Here is a 21,500-nt window from a genome sequence, read left to right on the forward strand (position 1 = left end):
AAATACACCACATCCCCTTATCCACCCTGCTCGTTACATCCTCAAAGAACTTTTCCAATGTCCTGCTACTGCTTCCTTAATAATGGACTCCAGCATTTTCCAAATGACAGATGTTAGGCTAACTGGTCTATAGTTTCCTGCTTTCTGTTTCCCTCTTTTTTTAAATAGGGGCGTTAGGAAAGATTGGACAGGCTGGGGCTTTTTACCCTAGAAAAGAGAAGACAGAAGGGTGATCTGCTGGAGGTCTTTAAGTTTATGGAAGGGTTATTTAAGACAAGAGGGAATTCAGGAGAATCTTCTTTACCCAGAGAGTAATTAGAATGTGGAACTCGCTACCACAAGAAGTAGTTGAGACAACTCGCATAGATGCATCTAAAGAGAAACTATATAAACACATGAGGGTGAAAGGAATAGAAGAATATCTTGGTGGGGTTAAATGAAGAAGGGCAGGAGGAGGCTTGTGTGGAGCATAAACACCCATTGGGCCAAATGGTCTTTGTTTGTGCTATAAATACTATGTAATCCAACAACACCTCACATTTAAAATTCTCAACCTCTTGTTCAAATCCCTCCAAGGCCTCGCCACTGCTTATCTCTGTAGCCACTGACAGCACTACAACCCTCCGAAAACTCTGCGTTCCTCCAATTCTGACATCTTGTGCATTCCCAATTTCCTTCACCTCGCCATTGGTGGCTGTGCCTTCAGTTGTCTAGGCCCTATGCTCTGAATTTCCCTCCCTCAACCTCTCTACCTCTCTCCCCTCCTTTAAGGCTCCCTTCCTTTAAGATGCTCCTTAAAACCTAACTCTTTGACCAAGCTTTTGGCCATCTGTCCTAATATTTCCTTGTGTCCTTCGGTGTCAAATTTTATCTGGTAATGCTCCTGTGAAGCGCCTTGGAATATTTTGCTATGTTACAGGCACTATATAAATGCATGTTGTTGTTTACAATAGTTAAATCAATATATCTTCAATTCATGTTATCATATACCTGACTTTGGACTACCAGGGGATTGGAGAGAGGGGCACGTGGGATAGTGAGCTAGTTTGTTTTGTGCATGTATGTACACTGCTGCTTGGGATTATTCTAGTTGTGTGTTGTAAAGATTTCAGTTCACAAATTTAAATGATGTACCTAGGATCAGATTTACTTGATGATGTAAAGTTGTGATGAAATCCCTACAACTACTTTAAGAAATTATTTCTGGCTTGAAAGTTAGAATTGCAGTAACCTCCAAATTGTCAGAAAATACATCAGTTAATGTGTCAAAATTTGGTATGCTGCCAGGTCCCCTTAAAAAAAAAATGTCATGCCATCAGCATTTATCTCTCTTCAGTAAGTTATAACTCTGCCATTACTGTAAACTGCACTTTTGCGTATTTCTGATTTGTTTTCTCCTACAAAAAAAAGTGATGGTAGGTTGTGTACATCTGCAACTTAACATAAGCTGGTGTTCTACTGCACTTCTGTCTAACTGCACATTTTCACAAGTCACAAGACTCTTTATGGCTGTTTGCCATTCAGGACTCCTTGTGTTGAGAGGTGGGGCAGTCACCTTTTTCTAAATTTTCAGGTTATTTAGGTTGGCTATGATACATTTTTGTGTTTTTAATGGCGTATTTATAAAATAAGATCTATTTCAGATGGAAATACTGTTGCTTTATGAAATACAAATTCCAGTGAAGTGACTTTCTAAATATTGCAATTGAGAAGATTGTCCATTCCTTGAAGTAAATTTCAAGTTTGCATTTAGACTAAAGTCTCATCTTTTACCTTTTTGTATGTGTGCGTGTGTTTTATTTAAAAATAATTTGTGCATCATATCCATTTTTAAACAATAACTAATGGTTTAACATTTAAAAAAAGATGGCCTTTTTTATTATTAATTATTGCATAGATGCCAAAGGAAACTAAAGGACAAGCATACAATACTGGTTAATTACTTAACCAGCATGAGAGAGTTTATTAACCCTTTGATGGTGATAGGCATTCCTTTTTAGCATTGAGATTCTACACATGTTTCTATTGTGTAACATTTACAAAAATATTTTTTTATACATTTCTAATTTTGAATATTACAATTACAGAAATGAAGAACTATACAAAGCCATACAAATCTTAATTCATTGCTGAAGACAGTTTACATATTTTCACTTCACTTTCTGGCCGCTAAAAGATGTCAGATGGTATTATTTTTTTCAAGTGTGCAGACTGAGAATGGTAATGTGCAATGTCCCCCTACGATGCGCGTGTGCATGGCCACGCAGCAATTGGGAAGGTACCGCACAGGCTGCTCACAAGCTGTTCCCTTTAAGATACCGCACAGCAAATTTAAAGGTGCACAAAAAAAATGCAGAGGGAATATTGTTAGTGTATGGTGAATAGATCAGCTTACAATAATCTTGAAAAGAAAAACAAATCCATTTATAGTTCTCTTAAATTTAGTGAAAAGTGTTATTGCCCTCCTGATAGAGTTAACATGACTTGGTAGGCAGAAATGGTTGCTTGAGAGACTGCCCATCTGTTTCTGCGAGATTTCAATTTGAACCCAAGTAGTCACGAAAGGCTTTAGAATAACAAAATGTGTTTTTAGTATAGCTATGGCTATCTGGCATCAGCATGAATATAAAAATGTCAAAATATATATAAGCTGTGGTAGGTATTAATCTATTGCAGTTGACTAATATTGCAGTTGTAGGAAGCAGGCTTAATGATCCATCCTTTCCAATAGCTCATAGCACATTTTTGAATGAGTTGGAAGCATTTTTATCAGATACACAGGTACAGACATTACATTTCTAGTATATACAGATTTTCTGTTTGGTATTAATTTACAGCTGACATTAAGCTTTTTATTTTAATTGGGTAAACACTGGCATTGGAATAATGTTGATGGTAAATTCTAGACTTACTATATTTCCAAAACAAAAAAATCAAATGGTTAATAAAGGCAATACATTTCTCTTGAATCTTGATGATTTTTACCTTAATGAGTATGACAGTGAAGTTACTTCTGTTATCTGTTTTTCACTAACCTGGTATTACATTGTAGCTGGACTCAGTTTCATCAATACTTATATATGAGTCAAGGAAGGTTATAGCGCTTTCATCTGCGTTAATGTTCGGAACCTTTGCAGGAGAATGTGATCGTCTAGATTTGAATTGACTGGTTGAATTGTGATTCACAAAGCCAGCTTGTCGGCGCCCTTCAGGGCGGAGCCACCTCCTCTGACCACTCTTCCCGAGAATAACACACAGGTTAAGAAGTAGGCAGAGCAAAACTAAAGTGTTTACTTTCATTATTTTTCTTTAGGTATCACCTGTAAAATGAAAAAACAAGAATAAGTTTCACACACTTTTCATTCCCAAGTTTGTGAGGATGGTGACATTACTGTTTTTACAGCTTCAACATATATTTAATTCCAGCTAAATTATGCTTCATAATGCTAATTTCAATTGCATGTCCAAAAAACGTACCAATTTATACCTTTTGAATGAAGGACTGAGCTGTGGAATGTTTAAGAAATAGCCTGTTGTAGTTTAACTGAATAATATGCCCACTTCCTGCAAATGATAGAATTTTAAAAATCAAAATGGAAAATCTGCTGGTTATGCTATGCTCGAGGTAATGGCAGCTTATAAAATATAAGAAATATTTATCTTGTTACCCCCCCTTATGTTGGTCTACCACAGTCAAAACGTGTTAAATATCAGTTCTATCTTGCAGTCAGTGACACAAATTTGCTATTTCAGAAAATATTGACAGACTGTTTATGAATGCAAACAAGCTGAAAGATGGGACTTTGGATGCGAAGCCTTAAATGGAAGAATGACAATAGGTGGATAACTGTGAGAACTGCCAGAAAGGAAAGAATAATAAGTAGGTCTTGTACCTATAGTCAGTCTGGTTATGACAACTGACTTGCTGAGATTGACCTGTATGATTGGGTGATAGAGCACCGCAGTGTATTTAATGCAGTTGCAAGTAACGAGAAATAATAAGAAAAAATACTCCTTGAACTGTTGCACTGATTGAATTAGCCTGTAGGAGGTATTTCTGGAAGATGCTGTCATAATGTAAAATCATCATCATCATCATAGGCGGTCCCTCGAACGAGGATGACTTGCTTCCACATGAGTTCACAGATGTTTCAATGAAGGACCCGATATTCCAGTCCTGAACTCCAGTTGAAGGGTGGAAGATGCCTGTGCATGGATTTTTTTAAAGTGTGGTGAGCATTGCATATCAGCCAGCACACAAGCTCGACTGAGCTAGGCCTTTATTCAGTGGCAAGGATTAACCAGGACGATTGGAGACCAGCTCTGCAAATGCCTTGTTATTGAAACACACTAATAAAATATGTAACAAGAGAGGAAACATCCATTAGGACATTAAAGCCATAGAAAACATTCAGCACTGATGCGCCAGGATGATGACCGGGATAGGAAACTATAATGAGCGGGATCTTGAGATATTGGGACCAGTTCCACTGGATTGGAGAAGACTAAGAGGGGATTTAATAGAGGTTTTTAAAATGACCAACAGTTTTGATAGAGTGAATAGGGAAAGCCTATTTCTTCTTGTTGGAGAGTCATTGACAAAGGGTCATCGATTTAAAATGACCACTTAAGAGAGTGAGGTTACAGGAAATGTATTTATAGTATTGAGCAAGGAATGCTTTACCATAGGGTCTGGCTGAGGTAGAGCCCATTTCTTTTTTAAAACAACAACTTGTATTTATATAGCGCCTTTAATGAAGTGAAACGTCTCAAGACGCTTCACAGGAGTATTATGAGATAAAACATTTGACACTGAACCACATAAAGATAAATCAGGCGGGTGATCAAAAGCTTGGTCAAAGAGATAGATTTAAAGGAGCATCTTGAAGGAGGAAAGAGAGGTGGAAAGGTTTAGGCAAGAAATTCCAGAGCTTAGGGGCTAGACAACAGAAGACACGGCCACCAATGGTTGCGCGATTATAATCAGGGATGCTCAAGAAGGCAGAATTAAAGGAACGCAGACATCTCGGGTGGGGCAGGGGGGGTTAAGGGTTGTGGGGCTGGAGGAGATTACAGAGATAGGGAGGGGCGAGGCCATGGAGGAATTTGAAAACGGGAATGAGAATTTTGAAATTGAGGCATTGCTTAACCGGGAGCCAGGGGTGATGGGTGAGCGGGACTTGGTGCGGGACATGGGCAGCCGTGTTTTGGATCAACTCAAGTTTTCATAGGGTAAAATATGGGAGGCCAGCCAGGAGTGTGTTGGAGTTACAAAGGCATGGATGAGGGCTTCAGCAGCGGATGAACTGAGACAGAGGCAGAGACAGGCGATGTTACGGAGGTGAAATAGACAGTCTTAGTTATGCTGCGGATATGTGGTTGAAAGCTTTAAGGGAAAGGAAGATAAATATTTGAAGCAGAGAACGGTTCAAGACAATGGGAAGAACACAGGCAAAAAAACAAATAGCCTCCTTCTGTGCTGTAGATATCAATGGTTCATTATGTAGATTTTATGATAAAAATAGCAAAAACACTATCAGGAAGCTGGAAGTTGCACAAATCCACTTCATGAAATACTGTGTGTTGGAATGTACATAATCTACATAGGATTTAATAGCACAGAAACAGGCCATTCAGCCTAACAGGTCGATGCCAGTGATTTATATGAAGTATCCATTCTGATGTAATTCAATGTAATGAATCATTGCAAAGTTTTAATACTTTTGGATCATTTGAAGTGTAATGGAGTAGATCTGGAAACGTTTAATCTGCAGAAAATGTTATTAATCTACTGCAATCAAACTGTTGATATGTACCTGAGAGGTGTTGTCACATCACCCAATCTCAAGGCAGCTTTTGTTTGAAAAGGTTGGAACCATTTGAAGGTTTGAGCTGTACCACAGCTTGATTTGTGACCGAGCAGCGAAAATGTGACTGGACAAAATTATCTTCCAAGTAATTACAGTGAGCAAGATAAGAAAATTATACTTTTAGGGTATAGGAAAAATGCTTGATTAGATATCAAATGGAGATAAAAATTCCCTCTTGGGTTAATCAACTGCTTCAGAAAGTGGTCAGTGCTTACTTGAGTTATGCAGATTTTTTTCTTTAGGAGTTTTATTCCCATTATACAATCTAGAGTAGAAAGTAAGGGTTCAAATAATGATGGGGGCTGGGGTTAATTATGTTGCAGTCATTCATATTTAGATTTTTTTAAGTGTTTATTTATATATGTATGAGAAAATAATCTCAACTGTAATTACTGCTTTGTGCTTGCAAAAATCATTGTTCAACTAAGGAAGCCAGATCAGATTCTGAGAGCTATACCATTGCTAAGTAGCAGATCAGCAATGAAGCAGTAATTCAAATGAGAGATCAGAAAATGTTTCATGGCCTCAGAAGAGATTGCTGGTAGGCGAATCAGAAGTGGTAGGTGCCTGGAGATATATGATCACATTTTTAGGCTAGAATTTCCCTGTTGACTTGTGTGCGGGTTTAAAGGCAGGTCAGCTGTAAAAATAGCGAAAATGGGCAGAGCGTTGAGAAGCCGCTGTCATCCCACATCCTCGCGCCTTTAACTCGGGCGTGTTTGCCAGCACGCCACGGATCCAGTCGGGAGAGACACGGGCAACCTAATTAAAGTCATTAAATCCTTGTTATCAGATCCTTAACAGGGTTTTTAACTGCAGCTTCTGAATTTAACAGCATGAGCACGGGGAGCACGCAGCTCGGGAACCTCACCTGTGAAGGGGAGGCAAAAGTTCAGTGGCCATTGTGCAAGGGCATGAATTGACAGCTGCGAATACCAGATAAATACACACACCTTACACCTCATTCGTTGCCTAAGGTAAAAGCTGTTACTAACTCCATTTTGTGGACAGCTTTAGGTTTTGAAGTTAGGATATTATTTTTACATCCTCGGAAGCCGCTCCGAATCACTAGAGCTAGTCACTATCACTACAGTGAGGGATTGGCCCTCTAAACACGACTTGAGTTGCCACCTACAACATCGGCATGGGTGTCGCTTATACTGTCTCACCTTGGTCCTCAGAATCAGCCCAAGATGTGACTACCAACAACAACACCAGCAGCAACCACAACAGCAGCCTTCTCCTCAACAACCTGATGTGCCACACGAGAGAGGGGGGGCATCACAGGCTGCACCGCGCCAAAGGTGAAACCCACAACACAGGGTATACAGGCAGAGGATGAGCTTCCTCAACATGACTGAGCAGCAGCACTTCAGGAGGCTCAGAATATCGCACCAGGTCGTCGCAGACACTTGTAGCTTGCTGGAACAAGACCTGCTGCCCAGAGGTCCTGGTGGACACCCCTTACCAGTGGCTGTCAAAGTCACCACCACCCTCAACTTCTTCGCCTCAGGCTCCTTCCAGGGATCTGCGGCAGAGATTTGCGGGATCTCGCAATCGGCCGCCCACAGATGCATCATCATCATAGGCAGTTCCTCGGAATCGAGGAAGACTTGCTTCCACTCTTAACATGAGTTCTTAGCTGGCTGAACAGTCCAATATGAGAACCACAGTCTATGTCACAGATGGGACAGATAGTCATTGAGGGAAGGGGTGGGTGGGGCTTGTTTGACGCACGCTCTTTCCGCTGCCTGCGCTTGATTTCTGCATGTTCTCGGCGATGAGACTCGAGGAGCTCAGCGCCCTCCCGGATGCACTTCCTCCACTTAGGGCGGTCTTTGGCCAGGGACTCCCAGATGTCGGTGGGAATGTTGCACTTTATCAGGGAGGCTTGAGGGTGTCCTTGTAACATTTCCGCTGCCCACCTTTGGCTCGTTTGCCGTGAAGGAGTTCCGGTAGAGCGCTTGCTTTGGGAGTCTTGTATCTGGCAGATTCCCTGGCAACTATCGTGACTCTTTTATGCTGCGAACTATGTGGCCTGCCCAGCAGAGCTGGTCAAATGTGGTCAGTGCTTTAATGCTGGGGATGTTGGCCTGGTCGAGGACGCTAACGTTGGTGCGTCTGTCCTCCCAGGGGATTTGTAGGATCTTGCAGAGACATCGTTGGTGGTATTTCTCCAGCGACTTTAAGTGTCTGCTGTTCATGGTCCATGTTTCTGAGCCATACGGGAGGGCGGGCATTACTACGGCCCTGTCGACCATGAGCTTGGTGACAGTTTTGAGGGCCTGGTCTTCAAACACTCTTTTCCTCAGGCAACCGAAGGCTGCACTGGCACACTGGAGGCGGTGTTGGATCACCTCGGTAACCGATACCGTGATTTACAAGTCAGCCAATTACATCAACTTTGCCACTGATGAAGCCAGTGTTAGTGAACGGGCGCTCGGCTTTGCGACTCTGGCTGACTTTCCACAGGTGCAGGGCGTCATCGACTGCACAAGTGACAATGACGACACCCCCACATCACCCAGGAATGTTTGTGAACTGCAAAGGCTTCCACTCCCTCAATGTGCAACTCGTCTGCAACCATAAAAAGATTATGCATGTGTGCGCCAGATTCCCTGGGAACTGTCGTGACTCTTTTATGCTCCGCCAGTCCACCCTCCCTCAGCTCTTCATAGCTCCAAACACTTACCAGCTGGGTGTTTGGAGACAAGGGCTATCCACTGAAGATGTGGTTCATGACACTTCTGAGGATGCCAAGTACTTAGGCCGAGGAGCATTCTAATGAGAGCTACATGTCCACCAGATTTGTCAACGAGCAAGCAATGGGCATGCCGAAGATGCGTTTCAGATGCCTTGACAGATCTAGAGGAGCACTTTAGTACGCACCAGCCAGGATCTCCAGAATCATTGTTGTCTGCAGTATAGTGCAGCAGCGAGGAATGGAGCTGCAGGAGCATGGCACACAGCCTCTTCAGAGGAGGAGGAGGATGAGCAGGTGGAAGACGAGGAGGAGGAGGATGGCCTCATATGGCCAGATTTACTTAACTTACTCCAATGCTGCCACATGCTGCACTTATTCCCCCCTGCCCCCCCTCACCAACAACGCCATAAAGCATCACTTCAATGACCAAGCCATTGCTCTCACCCAAAGGTCCAATGCTCGAGATTAGATAATGTGTCACCATTCACTCCAAGTGACAAAGCCACTTCCAAGGTTTGAGGCAAAAATGGATAAGACCTGAAACGGGTGATAACAAAGACATTTATGTGTGTAATCAAAACAACTAAAACTTATCACTAACTTTTTTGATACACCCATGTGCATACCCTTCTGCATCTACATGTGTATCATTTTTATTTTGTGAGTGTTCTCCGAGGTGCAACCCCTGTGACTTCAGCAGAGGTAGAGGCATACTGCTCACTTCCCTGCTGTGACTGCATAGACACTTTTAGCAGCTGTCCTCTGGGTTTTGGAGCCTGTGATGACCCCACCAAAGTCTGTTCCTCCTGCGAATCTGCAGGGAAGACTCAGCCATCGGGTTCCAAGGAAGCATGGGGGGGCTCTGACTGAGGGAGAGGCAACAAGGAAGAAGTGGGAGCGCTTTGAGAAGAGCCCCCATTTCCCTGTCCCCTGTCACCTTATCCCTCTCATGGGCCACTCGCACTTCCCTGCTAGCAAGGAATGGCAAGCACCTTGCTGCACAGCAGTGGGACAATGAAGGTCCAAGTCAACGTTTACATCCCTCCTTGAAAGGAGGTCTATGAGCGCCTGCCATCTGTTGTCCACAGCTAGCATGTGCTCATGTGAGTGGCACATTAGCTGCTCCATGCAGGGGCCATCCTTTCAATGAAAGAGCTCATCGTCGACATCGCCTAAGACATGGTGGTGCTTATGTTGGAGATGGACTCCTCGATTCTCTGACCATTTGTAGACATCGTGGCTGCAAAAGGTGCCAGAGCCTCATGCAATTATTGCTGCCTCTCCAAGATCATCCTCTTTCTCGATAGCCCCCAAGGCTCAGAGTCTGCATGCAGCTCAGTTGAGCTTGGGCGCATCGTGTGCCCTCCAATGAGCAGTCTTCACTGCTGTCCTGTCAACACCACCTGCTTTTGCTCACTTGTGAATTGTGAGACACCAGGTAACGACTCTACTCTATGGCGCAAAGGACCCACCGAGGTGTGAGTATCTCATCATCATCATAGGCAGTCCCCCAGAACTGAGGAGGACTTGCTTCCACTCCCAATGTGAGTTTTTTGGTGGCTGAACAGTCCGATACGAGAGCCACAGATCCTGTTACAGGTGGGACAGACATTCGTCGAGGGAAGGGGTCAGTGGGGCTCGTTTGCCGCGCGCTCCTTCCGCTGCCTGCGCTTGGCCTCTTCATGCTCTTTGCATTGAGACTCGAAGAGCTCAATGCCCTCCCGGATGGACTTTCTCCACCTCGGGCGGTCTGCGACCAGGATCTCCCAGGTATCAGTGGTGATGTCGCACTTTACCTGCGAGGCTTTGAGGGTGCCCTTATAACTTTTCCGCTGTCCTCCTTTGGCTCGTTTACCAAGAAGGAGCTCCGCATAAAGCATTTGCTCAGGGAGTCTCGTATCTGGCATGCGTACTATGTGGCCTGCCCAGCAAAGCTGATCGAGTGTGGTCAGTGCTTCAATACTGGGGATGTTAGCCTGGTCGAGGACACTGATGTTGGTGCGCCTGTCCTCACAGGGGATTTGCAGGATCTTGCGGAGACATCGTTGGTGATATATCTCCAGCGACTTGAGGTGCCTTCTATACATCGTCCATGCCTCAGATCCATACAGGAGGGCGGGTATTACTACAGCCCTGTAGACCATGAGTTTGCTGGCAGATTTGAGGGCCAGGTCTTCAAACACTCTTTTCCTCAGATGGCCGAAGGCCGCGCTGGCGCACTGGAGGCGGTGTTGAATCTCCGCATCAATGTCTGCCTTTGTTGATAAGAGACTCCCAAGATATAGGAAATGGTCCATGTTGTTCATGGACGCTCTGTGGATCTTGATGATTGGAGGGCAGTGCTGTGCGGCGGTGACAGGCTGGTGGAGGACCTTTGTCTTACGGATGTTAAGCATAAGACCCATGCTTTCATATGCCTCAGTGAATACATTGACTATATCCTGGAGTTCAGCCTCTGAATGTGCACAGACGCAGGTGCGTCCGCATACTGCAACTCAACGACAGAGGCTGGGGTGATCTTGGACCTGGCCTGGAGGCAGCATAGGCATAGCTGAGCAAAGTCTTGGTCCAGTGGCAAGGGGTCCAAGACAACTGGAGAACAGGCACAGCTCTATAAGCCTAATTGCCTACGGCGAAGTGTTGGCCGCAAGCTCGGTACCGGGTAGCGCCATTGATGGTAGATGGCCCGAGGCTTGGTTGGGGGGCAGGCATTAGGAAGGTGACTTCCAAAGTTATTTTAAAAGTTAAAAGTTGATAAAGATTCCCAATTTATATCAAGAGTTTCTAAAGGTTGTTAAAAAGTTTTTAAAAGTTTCTAAGAGTTGTTAAAAGTCTAAGATGTAAATCAATATTAGATTATAAAAGTTTCCCCAATTTAAAAAGTTTCTAAAAGTTGTTAAAAGTAAAAACTGTAGATTAATAATAGATATTTAAAAGTATTTTGATTGAGAGTCTAAAATGTAAGTTTTAAAAGTTCTCCCAAATTGTTTAATAAGTTTAAAAGTTGGTTAAAAATTTAAAAATTAATTAAAAGTTGGTTGGGTTTATAAGACGACGCCACGCCTCGGTCCCTTCAGCCGGTTCAGCGCCTGCCTCGGAGTCCCTTCGGCAGATTGAGCGCCAGCCTCTGAGTCCCTTCAGCCAGTTCCACGTCCTCGGGTTCCTTTGGCAGGTCGTCCCGGAGTCCCTTCAGCCAGTTAGACGTCCCCCGAATCCGGTGCAGGGTCCTTTCGGCCTGGGAAAGAAGCGGCTGTTATGGGGTCCCTTAGGCCAGGGACAGAAGCGGCCATTACGGGGTCTCTTCGGCCAGGGACAGAAGCTGCTGAGTGTACTCCCTTCTGTGCATACGTGAGTATCTGCGCTGATGCTGGGCGCGCTTGGGTCTGCTGACGTTGCACCCTCAGAGGCTGGAGCTTCCTCTGAGGAGCCATCTTCCTCCTTCAGCTGGACAGTGGGACGACGGGCACAGTTTATGGACCTGTGAGAGAGAAAAGAGTTGAATTAGAAGTGTTCTAATAAGAAGGGAGGACGTTATCATTATGCACATGATGATACTCCACTAACTGCTTATATCAGTCATCGTATGAGAGACTGTTGTATGCTATATTGCTTTATGAGATGTGATTCTTTTACCAGGTTGCAGCCATGTGTCCCTCTCTCTGTCTTCTACAGCCAGCATCTCTCGCGAACCCAAAATTTCCAGAGCCGCCTCCTTTGCTGCTGCGCGATACGCAATTGCTGGAGGGCCACCTCCGGTTTTCCCTCTTCCTGTTGTTGTGGGCTCTCTTCTGCAAGGAGGGAAAGAAGAGAAGTTTGAGTGAGGATGATGGAATGAGTGTAAGGAATGGATGGTGACTATGAGAAAGTGGGGTACTATGAGAAAGTGGGGTACCAGTGCCTTCTGTGGTGTTACTTGCAATGATTGCATTAAGATGAGGGTGAGTGTGAGGGGTGGTTAGTCAGATGGGGATGTGAGTATGTACATGGAGAGAGAGGGATGGGTGGAACTGCAAATTAGGTTGGTGTGAGTAACGACGTGCAGGAGAAGGTTTGGGAAGGCAGAGTGATGAGGATGTGTTGACAGGCACATCAGGGTGAGGGCGAGTGTGGCATTGCACTCACCTTTCCTGATCACGAGATCATTGAAGTGCTTGCTGCACTGTATCCAGGTCCGCCTGACCACATCCCTATTGCTGACCACCTCAGCAATATCCAGCTCAACTCTTTGTTGTAGAGGTCTCTAAGGAGGGCACAGACTCAAGCTCATAAGAAAAAATGTGAACAGTTTAGATATTCAGGTGGGCCAGAAAGCTGGTGCACCTATGAGTTTTTAACTGGTACTCACCGCTGGAACTCTTGGTGCAGTGAGTAGATCCATTTTTAGGACTTTTAATTTTTCAAAGTCCTACAGGAAATGGATCATAATGGGGACGGGCCTTAGACTCAAAGCCAGGCTGACTGGCTGAAAATGAGTCGGTCGGGCTGTTCGCCACTGTCAATCAACGTGGTGACGTCACAGCACGTGTGCGTCACCACGCTCTCGCCCCTCCGTTAAAGGGGAGAGTTTCGATCATTTTTTAACTTTGGCCACTGGACCGCCAGGGAGGGTTTCGGCCGGGCCAGCAGCCTGGCACCCAAGAGGGGGTGCCAGGCTGCCCGTTGGTGGCCTGGTCAAACCCGGGGGTAGTATTTTGCCAGCCGATCAGCAAGTCGGCCGGCAGTAATTTTTGCATTGAGGCCATGGCAGTGGGCCCTCCCCTTTAAGGGCGGCTGCACTGCCAGGCCGTGCTCAGTCTTCAGAGGGTACACCGGCAGAAAAGGCTACCGGGGCACCACGTGGTGGGGGATCAACGGATGAAGCTGAAAATGGATCGGTAAGTATTTATTTTATTTTAATTTGGCGATGCATTTACTTGGGCTGGATGGGGTCCAGGCTGAAAAATTCCCAACCTGAATTTAGATCGGGTCGACCTGTTGACCCCAGAGCGGCAGCCATTCGATTTTCAGGAATGGTCGCTGCAAATGGGCATGAACGGGTCTCTTTGAAACCCTGAATTTCGGTCCCAACTACTTCACACAGATTATATTGAATGTGTAGAACAGACTGATTATTGAGATAACTGGATATTTGTTCCCCAAAAGGTGAAATTATGAGATATAAAAGTATAATATGGTAGTTTTAGAACTTGAGAACAGTCAGTTGCTCTGCAATTGTCCTCTCTGGTCCTGTACATTCCGAAAAAATACTTTGGTTAGGTGGTAATGTAGAGCTTTAAATGAGCTCTTGCTCCCATTTAATAAATGAACTCCTGCACCTTTCATTCTCTTTTTTAAAATCATTTTACGGCGCAAAAAAAATGTGCTCTTTAGATTTATAAGCAACCAGAAGGATTATGAACTAACTTTTGAAATTTTTTAAAGAAAACTATATTTGAATTGGATAAAGTAAATGTTAAAATCATGAGACAATCCAATCTCCTGCCTTTTCCAAACCACAGTCAGCTACAATCCAAGTCATGTATAAAGAGTCAAAAGAAAATTGTAATAGATTATGCAAGTGACAGACCCTAAAATTGCAGGTATCATATTGTCAGTTGAAGAAGAATGAACGATCACATGCCAACATATGGAAAATGGTCAATCAATACAAAATGAGGATATGAACAGATGTAGGCAGTGGAACCAGCTGTAAAAATGAACTGTGTGCATGGCCAAAGGCAAGGAAGTAAATAGAAATGTTCAGCACAATAAGTCGCCTTAGTTTTATAGGCAAGCATTGAAGTCTGAGGCAGCAACTGCTGAAGTCGATCCCAAGACACTATTAAGAAGGTTGGTGAACACTTTTTACTAGTGGTTCCTGTAATGACTGAGGATGAAGTCTGTACGGTAAACTGAAGAACAGAAAACTGTTGTTTGCGTTCAGGAAATGCTGAACTGACCCGAGCCAGAATGGTTGGCTGAGTTTGCAATTGATGAGACTGAAGGAATTGAAAATTAAGATCAGACTGACTTGCCTGTAGATGGTGAGGACTGCAATAAAAATTTTGAAAAGTTGTGTTCATTACATCTTGGTGAAATTGTTAAACATAATGGCCCATCATGTCTACGCCGGTCAAAAAAGAATTATCCAGCTTAATCCCACTTTCCAGCTCTTGGTTCGTAGCCTTTACGACACTTTAAGTGCAGATCCAAGTATTTTTTAAATGCAATGAGGGTTTCTGTCCCTACCACCCTTTCAGGCAGTGAGTTCCAGACCCCCACTGCCCTCTGGGTGAAAAATTTCTCCTCAACTTTCCTCTAATCCTTCTACCTATTACTTTAAATCTATGTCCCCTGATTATTGAGCTCTCTGCTAAGGGAATTAGGTGCTTCCTATCCACTCTATCTAGGCTCCTCATAATTTTATGCACCTCAATTGAATCTCCCTTCAGCCTCCTCTGTTTCAAAGAAAACAACCCCAGCCTATCCAGTCTTTCCTCATAGCTATAATTCTTCAGTCCTGGCAACAGCCTCGTAAGTTTCCTCTGTACTCTCTCTAGTGCAATCACATCTTTCCTGCAACGTGGTGTTTGAAGAGGTCCAGCATTTTCCTAGATTTATATTGCTGCCTGTATTTTGGCTGTGTCCATGTTGGTTGGGGTGGGCCTTTACCTGCTCAGGTTCTTCCCCAATCTGTTAACAGAAGTTTGAGCATTATCAAGAAGCTCCCCAGAAGATGATTGCCTTTTGGTCCAGGCAGTGAGGTTAAGCATTCTAGAGCACCTGGGCCTGTAGGCCACTGCTTCCATCCCTGCTCCTCCTCCACCACCACCAACAGACAATCCCAGCAATAGCCTTTTTAACCAGGAGAAAGAGGCATTTTTCAGCAATCTGGAAGAAAATCTCTGGGGAAATAAATCACTTGAGCTGTTCTCCTATTCCAGCCAATACTCCCATTAGTAACTGAATGGCTACCTTGCTTTTATTTAGCTACTTTTGATTTAAAAATTGATGTTTAAAACAGCCACAGCAAAAATAAATAGAAATACAAGAGGAGTGAACTTACCAGCTCCCCCTCCCACCAGACACTCGCACGCACTTTGTACACTTACCAAAGATGTATTTTAAGAATAAGCTGGCTTAGTCCCTGAGTATGTTGCAGCCTGGGTCCCTGGGGTAAAAACGTGTGGTTTGTAATAAAGACTCAACGGCAGGATTACTGATGAAACAAAAAGCCTGCTTGGAGAATGGAAAGTTTTGATTCAGGGGTCCTTGGGATAGCAAGGCTCAGCTGGGAAATTCCTGAAAATGTGATGGCTGTTGTAAATGTTAGCTGCATACTCTGGCAAAGTGAGTAATTGGTTTGCATTATACTGTGGAGCCAGTATGGAATTTCTTATTTAATTGTCAGCTGATATGATTTAATAGTGGCTTGGCAAAACCTTTTAGAAAACGTATAACTAAAGTCACCCTTTTCAGTTAATATGAAATGGAACAATGTGAAACTTTCAGAACATCAAACAAAAGCCACAGCTTTTGTAGTAGAACCTTAATTGCGTTTAATTAGTTTTAAGTTTCTTCTTGCAAGTAATAAAGTTGGACCTTGGTGTAAAAACAACAGAAAGGAGACATTTCCACATATATTCATTTCCTGAAATCTGATCCTATTGAATAATCTGGGAATACTGAACCAAAGGCAGCTAACGGAAATAAAGCATTTTAAGCACAAAAGAACCACAATACATTACCACAACTCTTCAGCCCTTTTGTGAGGCCAAGCCCTTCTTGCAGCATTTGTTAACTTTAGTCTCATCAGAGCCAGGAACAAACAAACGTCTGAAGAATTTCAGCAGTGACAAGTGTTAAAAGCAGATGGGCTGCATATTTTTAAAGCGAGGTTGGCCTAATTAACTTTAAAGTTGCTGTTCAGAAAAAAAGCCATTTAGAGATCGTTCCTGGGTAAATGTGTAGGGAATTACAAGAATGCGGTTCTGCTTAATTATTAGGTGTTGAACATCCAGTATAGAGCTACGAACCACATGGAATGTGACCTGTTGGGTCAGGTATAGCGCATGAAACATTTATTTCTAATTGAAGGGTGCATAAATAATAGGAGTTGGATGGTGATCACGTAAATCAAAACAGTGCCTTAAGGAGCCAAATTTTCAGTAAATTTGATGTTAAATAATTTAGTTAAAGCAAAGAAATAAGTTGTTCACTGAGTTAGTAGCTGAAGCACTTTAATGTAAATATAATTAATATATAAGCTGGAGACCGCAGCCGTCGTTTAAATTTCTTAACTGTATAACCAGATTCATAGCTTCAGCTGTATTTGTCACCATAGTTCATAGAATCCTACAGCACAGAAGCAGGCCAGTCGGTCCATCGTGCCTGTGTCGGCTCTTTGAAAGAGTGATCTAATTAGTTCCATTCCCCATAGCCCTGCCAATTTTTCCTTTTCAAGTATATATCCAATTACCTTAAATGGGCAGAGTTGACTTCGAAGATCTACTTTGATCCAACTGGGCACATTTATATATTAAAAAAAAAATTATGTCTGACCTAATTTGAGTCAGAAGCATCTTTCCAACTCCTCCCGTTTCAGTGGTTGATTCCCAACTGAAAGGGCCCATTTGAGTCATATGAATCAGTGAAAATGATCTGCTTCAGTTGGGCAATTTCTGTTTTTGGTTGGGCTGCTAGATTGACTTAGACAGAAGGAAGTTGTTCCATCTTGGAAATAAAAAAAAGAGTAATTGACATACTTGCTCAAACTGTGTGTTATGCTGAAATACCTGAGAGCAGCACTGACAAAGGACATAGCAAAATACCTGGCATAGACCATCCTGCCCTCCCAGAGTGAAAGAAGAATCTTTAGTAAGAAATGATGAGTAGGAAAATAAGTGGGATTTTTTTTGTTAATTCTGGTTTAAAGGATTAAAAAGTCATTGGCATTGGAATTGATCACAAAACAGGCAATAGCAAATCAGCAGCCCATTTTACAACTCGCTCAATTTTCCTTTCCACAATTTGCTATTGCCCATTTTGCATTACCGCCCTAGACCAATTAGCTACTCGTATTTGTGTGGAAAGTTAAGATCACCTTTAAACTTTACAGTGAACAGTGTAAAAATTACTCCTTTCACAAGCCTGAGGTTAAAATGCCATACTTAAAAGTATTTCAAACAACAACTTCTACTTACATAGTGCCTTTAAAGCAAAACCATCCAAAGTGCTCTTCACAGTTAAATGGAGGGAAAACAGATGCTGAGCCCGGAAAGGAGACTTTGGGAGGGGTGTCCAACTACTGCCCAGCGAATGCCCGTGAAACTCTTAGGCCTGGTAAAAGCAGGTGTAAGGCCTTTTACCAGCATAAGAGTTTAAATAAATATTAAAATAATGTAAAAAAATTATTTAAACAAAAAAAACCTTTAAAATTAGTTTTTCTTATTTTTAGCCCCTTTAAAACATTTACATTTATTTTTCAAAAGATTAAATTTTTGTTTTAAATGTTTAACTTAATTGTATTTTAATTAATTTGAAACATGTAATGATTTATTTTTATTTAACTTGTGTATAATTGGCCTAGAAATCCCGGCCTCCCTGGGTCCGTATGGACCCGGGAAGGTCCCACAAAAGCCGGTTTTCAGCGCATAATGCACATGCGCTGAAAATCGGCTTTCCGATCTGTCAAGCTCTGGCTTGACAGATCATCCGTATTCCCACAGCCAGGACAGGCAAGATTGCGATATCTACCTATATCTTGCCCAGCGGATGTCCTGAAAATTTTTGCGCCTGATAAAAGCAGCGCATAGCCTACTTTTACAGACGTAAGAGTTTTAAAACATACAAAAACATAATAAAATAAAATTTAAAAAAACACATTTTAATGTTAAAAACCCTGCCCACTAAGGTAAGTTTATTTTAAATCATAATTTTAACTTTAAATTTAATTTTAAATTGGAAAAATATATCTTTTTTTTATAAGACATTTATTAATTTTAATTTAAGTTAATCTTAAATATGTAGTGTATTTTTTTCTATTTTTTTATTTGTGTTTGTGGGGGGGTTTTCAACTCTGACTTACAGAGTTTCCATTATTATGAATGACAAAATACTGTACCTGGATTGGCTGCCCAGTGCCATGTGACTCCAGCTCCAGCATATGGACGTCCCGACATTCACGCGCTCCGATGCGCAGGGAGTGGAGGCCTCAGGACCGGGGTCGCTGGTGGGTACAGCAGGAACAGGTAGGTGCGCATCTTTTTTACCTTTTTCTGTTGAGAGCCTGCGGGAAGCAGAGGACCGGGATTTCTGGCCATTGTGTTTTTTAGGGGATTCCTCTTCATGCTTTTGGAGATTCCGGACATAAATGGAATCCCCATAAGCATAATGGTGACCCCCCCTTTTTGATTGGGCCAGCCCACGTGATCCCAGGGGCGCTTGCCCGCGATACTTGGGCCTTTACGCATGCGTACGCATAGAGGCCCAGGAACACAAGTGTTTGAACCTCCGGGACCATCAGGTAAGTTTGTATTTTTCTTGCGGGTCGGAAGCATTCACCCGCAGGAAACCTCTGACCGCAGATTCAGGCCCATTATATTTTGCTGATCTCAATCTCTGCTATGCTCCTTTTAGTACATGATCCATTTACAGTACGCCATCTAGTGGCCCTTTGAAGAATTGACATACTTGAGTGATGGGCAGTCCTGGGACTCAAACCTGAAATCGTCTGCTACTTCTGCTGGATCAATGAGTAATTCTCAGTATTTGATAACTCATTTGAAAATAAATAAGTAGCCTCATCTTCTATTGTTGTGTTCAGTTTATCATATTTCATGTAGATGAAACAAAACTGTATAACTTTGGTCATATTCCATCTCCCTGTGAATTGCAGAGTTCTTATTTTAAACGCTTCATGGGAAGAGAACTAGGTGCCAATAGGTTTGAATAATGTCATGTAATCAAATCCAATCCAAGTGGTTTGACTGAAAAAAAATACTTTTTTCACTACTAAGGGTCTTAAGTGAAAAAAGTCTGGAAAATCTTAATTCAGTGGTTCTCAACAGATAAAAGTCCTCAGCAGAAGAAAATTGTCAACAATCATAATTGGCAAGTAAAAAACGGTTTTGTATTGATAATTGTGCGAAGCTTAACTTGCGGCCAGTGGCAAACGCCTTTGCTTCGCCACTGACCGCAAATAACTTTTGAAGTGGGCGCGCATTTCTCCTGATATTCAGTACAATGCATTGACTCAAAGAAAGAGTGAATTCCCTTCAAATTTTGAAGACTAGAAATGTATTATTCGTTGTTTTCTTCTGACAAAATTTGTATTTGATTTACTGAGAACTTTCCCTACAAATAAGGATCTTCAAGTTCTTAAGTTCTGGCAGGGTAAGGTTCAATAGTGGCCCAAATGATCAGACCATGTTTTGTGTAGTGTCGAGTGCCATAGTTGAAGGGTCAATCTCCAAAATGAAAATCGTTACCGGTCAGAAAATGGGAATAACCATGCCCAAACACCCACTGCAAATATACACAGTGATTTATTACAAGTTCAGCTTATGAAAAATGAATTTCTGCACTTACAATCAGCATATTATTCTTAATGCTTTTATAAGTTAAATAAAATTAATTTTAATATCATGGCTAAAGCATATGATGTATTTCATTTTATGGATTAATGGTGGAACAACCCTTCATTTCAATGATCAAATTCTTATGGGAGTATTTTTTTAAATTCATTCACAAAATGAGAGCATCGCTGGCAAGGCCAGCATTTATTGCCCATCCCTAATTGCCTTGAACCGCTGCAGTCCGTGTGGTGAAGGTACTCACACAGTGCTGTTTGGGAGGGAGTTCCAACATTTTGATCCAGCGACGATAAGGAACAGCGATATATTTCCAAGTCAGGATGGTTGTTTCACCTAATTTTATTGATTGTAATTTTTTTATGCAAGGTAAAACCCTGCATTTAATAACAGTGAAAAGTGGCTAAAAATAAGTTTGAAAATTATATGTTTTTATTTAAAAGACACCACACCCTGTTTATACAATGTCCTGTAATATATGTGCATTTGATTGAGTTGTGCTGCTCAATAATGATTTTATAACTGCAGTCTTTCCAAAAGACACAATAATAAATGCCCTCAGAATCCATCATTTGGCATCTGGGAACCAGCTCCTGGAATTTATGCTGTTAAATCCATTTTCTCTGGGTCTGTTGCTGGTCTAGGAGAAAGAGATTTAACACAATGGGCCCGAACTTGGTGGAAGCCAAGTTCCGCCCAAAGGACCGCCGAGATACCTGATGGTACTTTGGGCGGGAGTTTCGTGAAAAAGTCCTTGAAAGACCGCCCAGCAGCAAAAAACCGACACGCCGTGAATCTGGGCGGTAGCGGGTGGGAGCTCCCAATCTCGGCGGCAAATGAGATCCTCGCCAAAGTGCTGCCGAGGATTGAGTCGGGCCAGGGAGAGGGGAGCCCATAGTAATAAAAATTTTCATCAAAACAAAAAACCACTGGAAGACCTTCAGGGGACCCCAGACACATAAATCGCTGAAAAAAAATTAATAAAAGTAGTTCACTAACCATTTCTTGCAGGTCTTCTTACTTACCGTTGGGGTTAGACCTGCCTTCACGCAGCAGTCCTTCCCCCTGCTGCCACCGACTCCCGCCCACACCAAACTGGCAGCTCGGCGGGCAGGAGGACACTTGCGTACCAGCGGCCGGTTCCCAGCGTTGCTCCCCTCCCGTCAGCGGGAGGCCTCCATGAAAATAGCACCGAGGGGAGACCATCTAAAAAAACTCGGCAGCAGTGGGCGGTAAGGCCACCAAGTTCGGGCCCCATAAATTCCTAGAGCCAGCCCACAAAAACCAGACTCCTGGAATCAGAGATAAAACAAAACCATTGTAAAAGGCTTAATCACCAAATTTCTTTCCTCCCTT

At 42.8% G+C, this 21,500-nt stretch overlaps 2 protein-coding genes across 4 annotated transcripts in view; one reads left to right on the forward strand and one right to left on the reverse strand.

The window, feature by feature from the left end:
• ecm2 (extracellular matrix protein 2, female organ and adipocyte specific) overlaps positions 1 to 16,384 on the reverse strand; it is a 65,258-nt gene extending 48,874 nt beyond the window's left edge. The window contains exons 1-2 of one of the 3 annotated variants that reach the window (XM_070894752.1): positions 16,302 to 16,384; positions 3,036 to 3,320 (exon numbers count right to left, since the gene is read on the reverse strand). In XM_070894752.1, the coding sequence (XP_070750853.1) occupies positions 3,036 to 3,300 (265 nt within the window). In that variant the 5' untranslated portion in view covers positions 3,301 to 3,320; positions 16,302 to 16,384. Of the gene's footprint in view, positions 1 to 3,035; positions 3,321 to 9,018; positions 9,063 to 15,619; positions 15,644 to 16,301 lie in introns of those variants that run through there. The other 2 variants (XM_070894753.1, XM_070894754.1) reach the window with 2 other exon arrangements.
• Positions 1 to 21,500, forward strand: part of cenpp (centromere protein P) — a 418,874-nt gene that overhangs the window by 368,492 nt on the left and 28,882 nt on the right. The window lies entirely within an intron of this gene.

Source organism: Pristiophorus japonicus, chromosome 12 (assembly GCF_044704955.1).
Source record: "Pristiophorus japonicus isolate sPriJap1 chromosome 12, sPriJap1.hap1, whole genome shotgun sequence".
Lineage (NCBI taxonomy): Eukaryota > Metazoa > Chordata > Chondrichthyes > Pristiophoridae > Pristiophorus > Pristiophorus japonicus.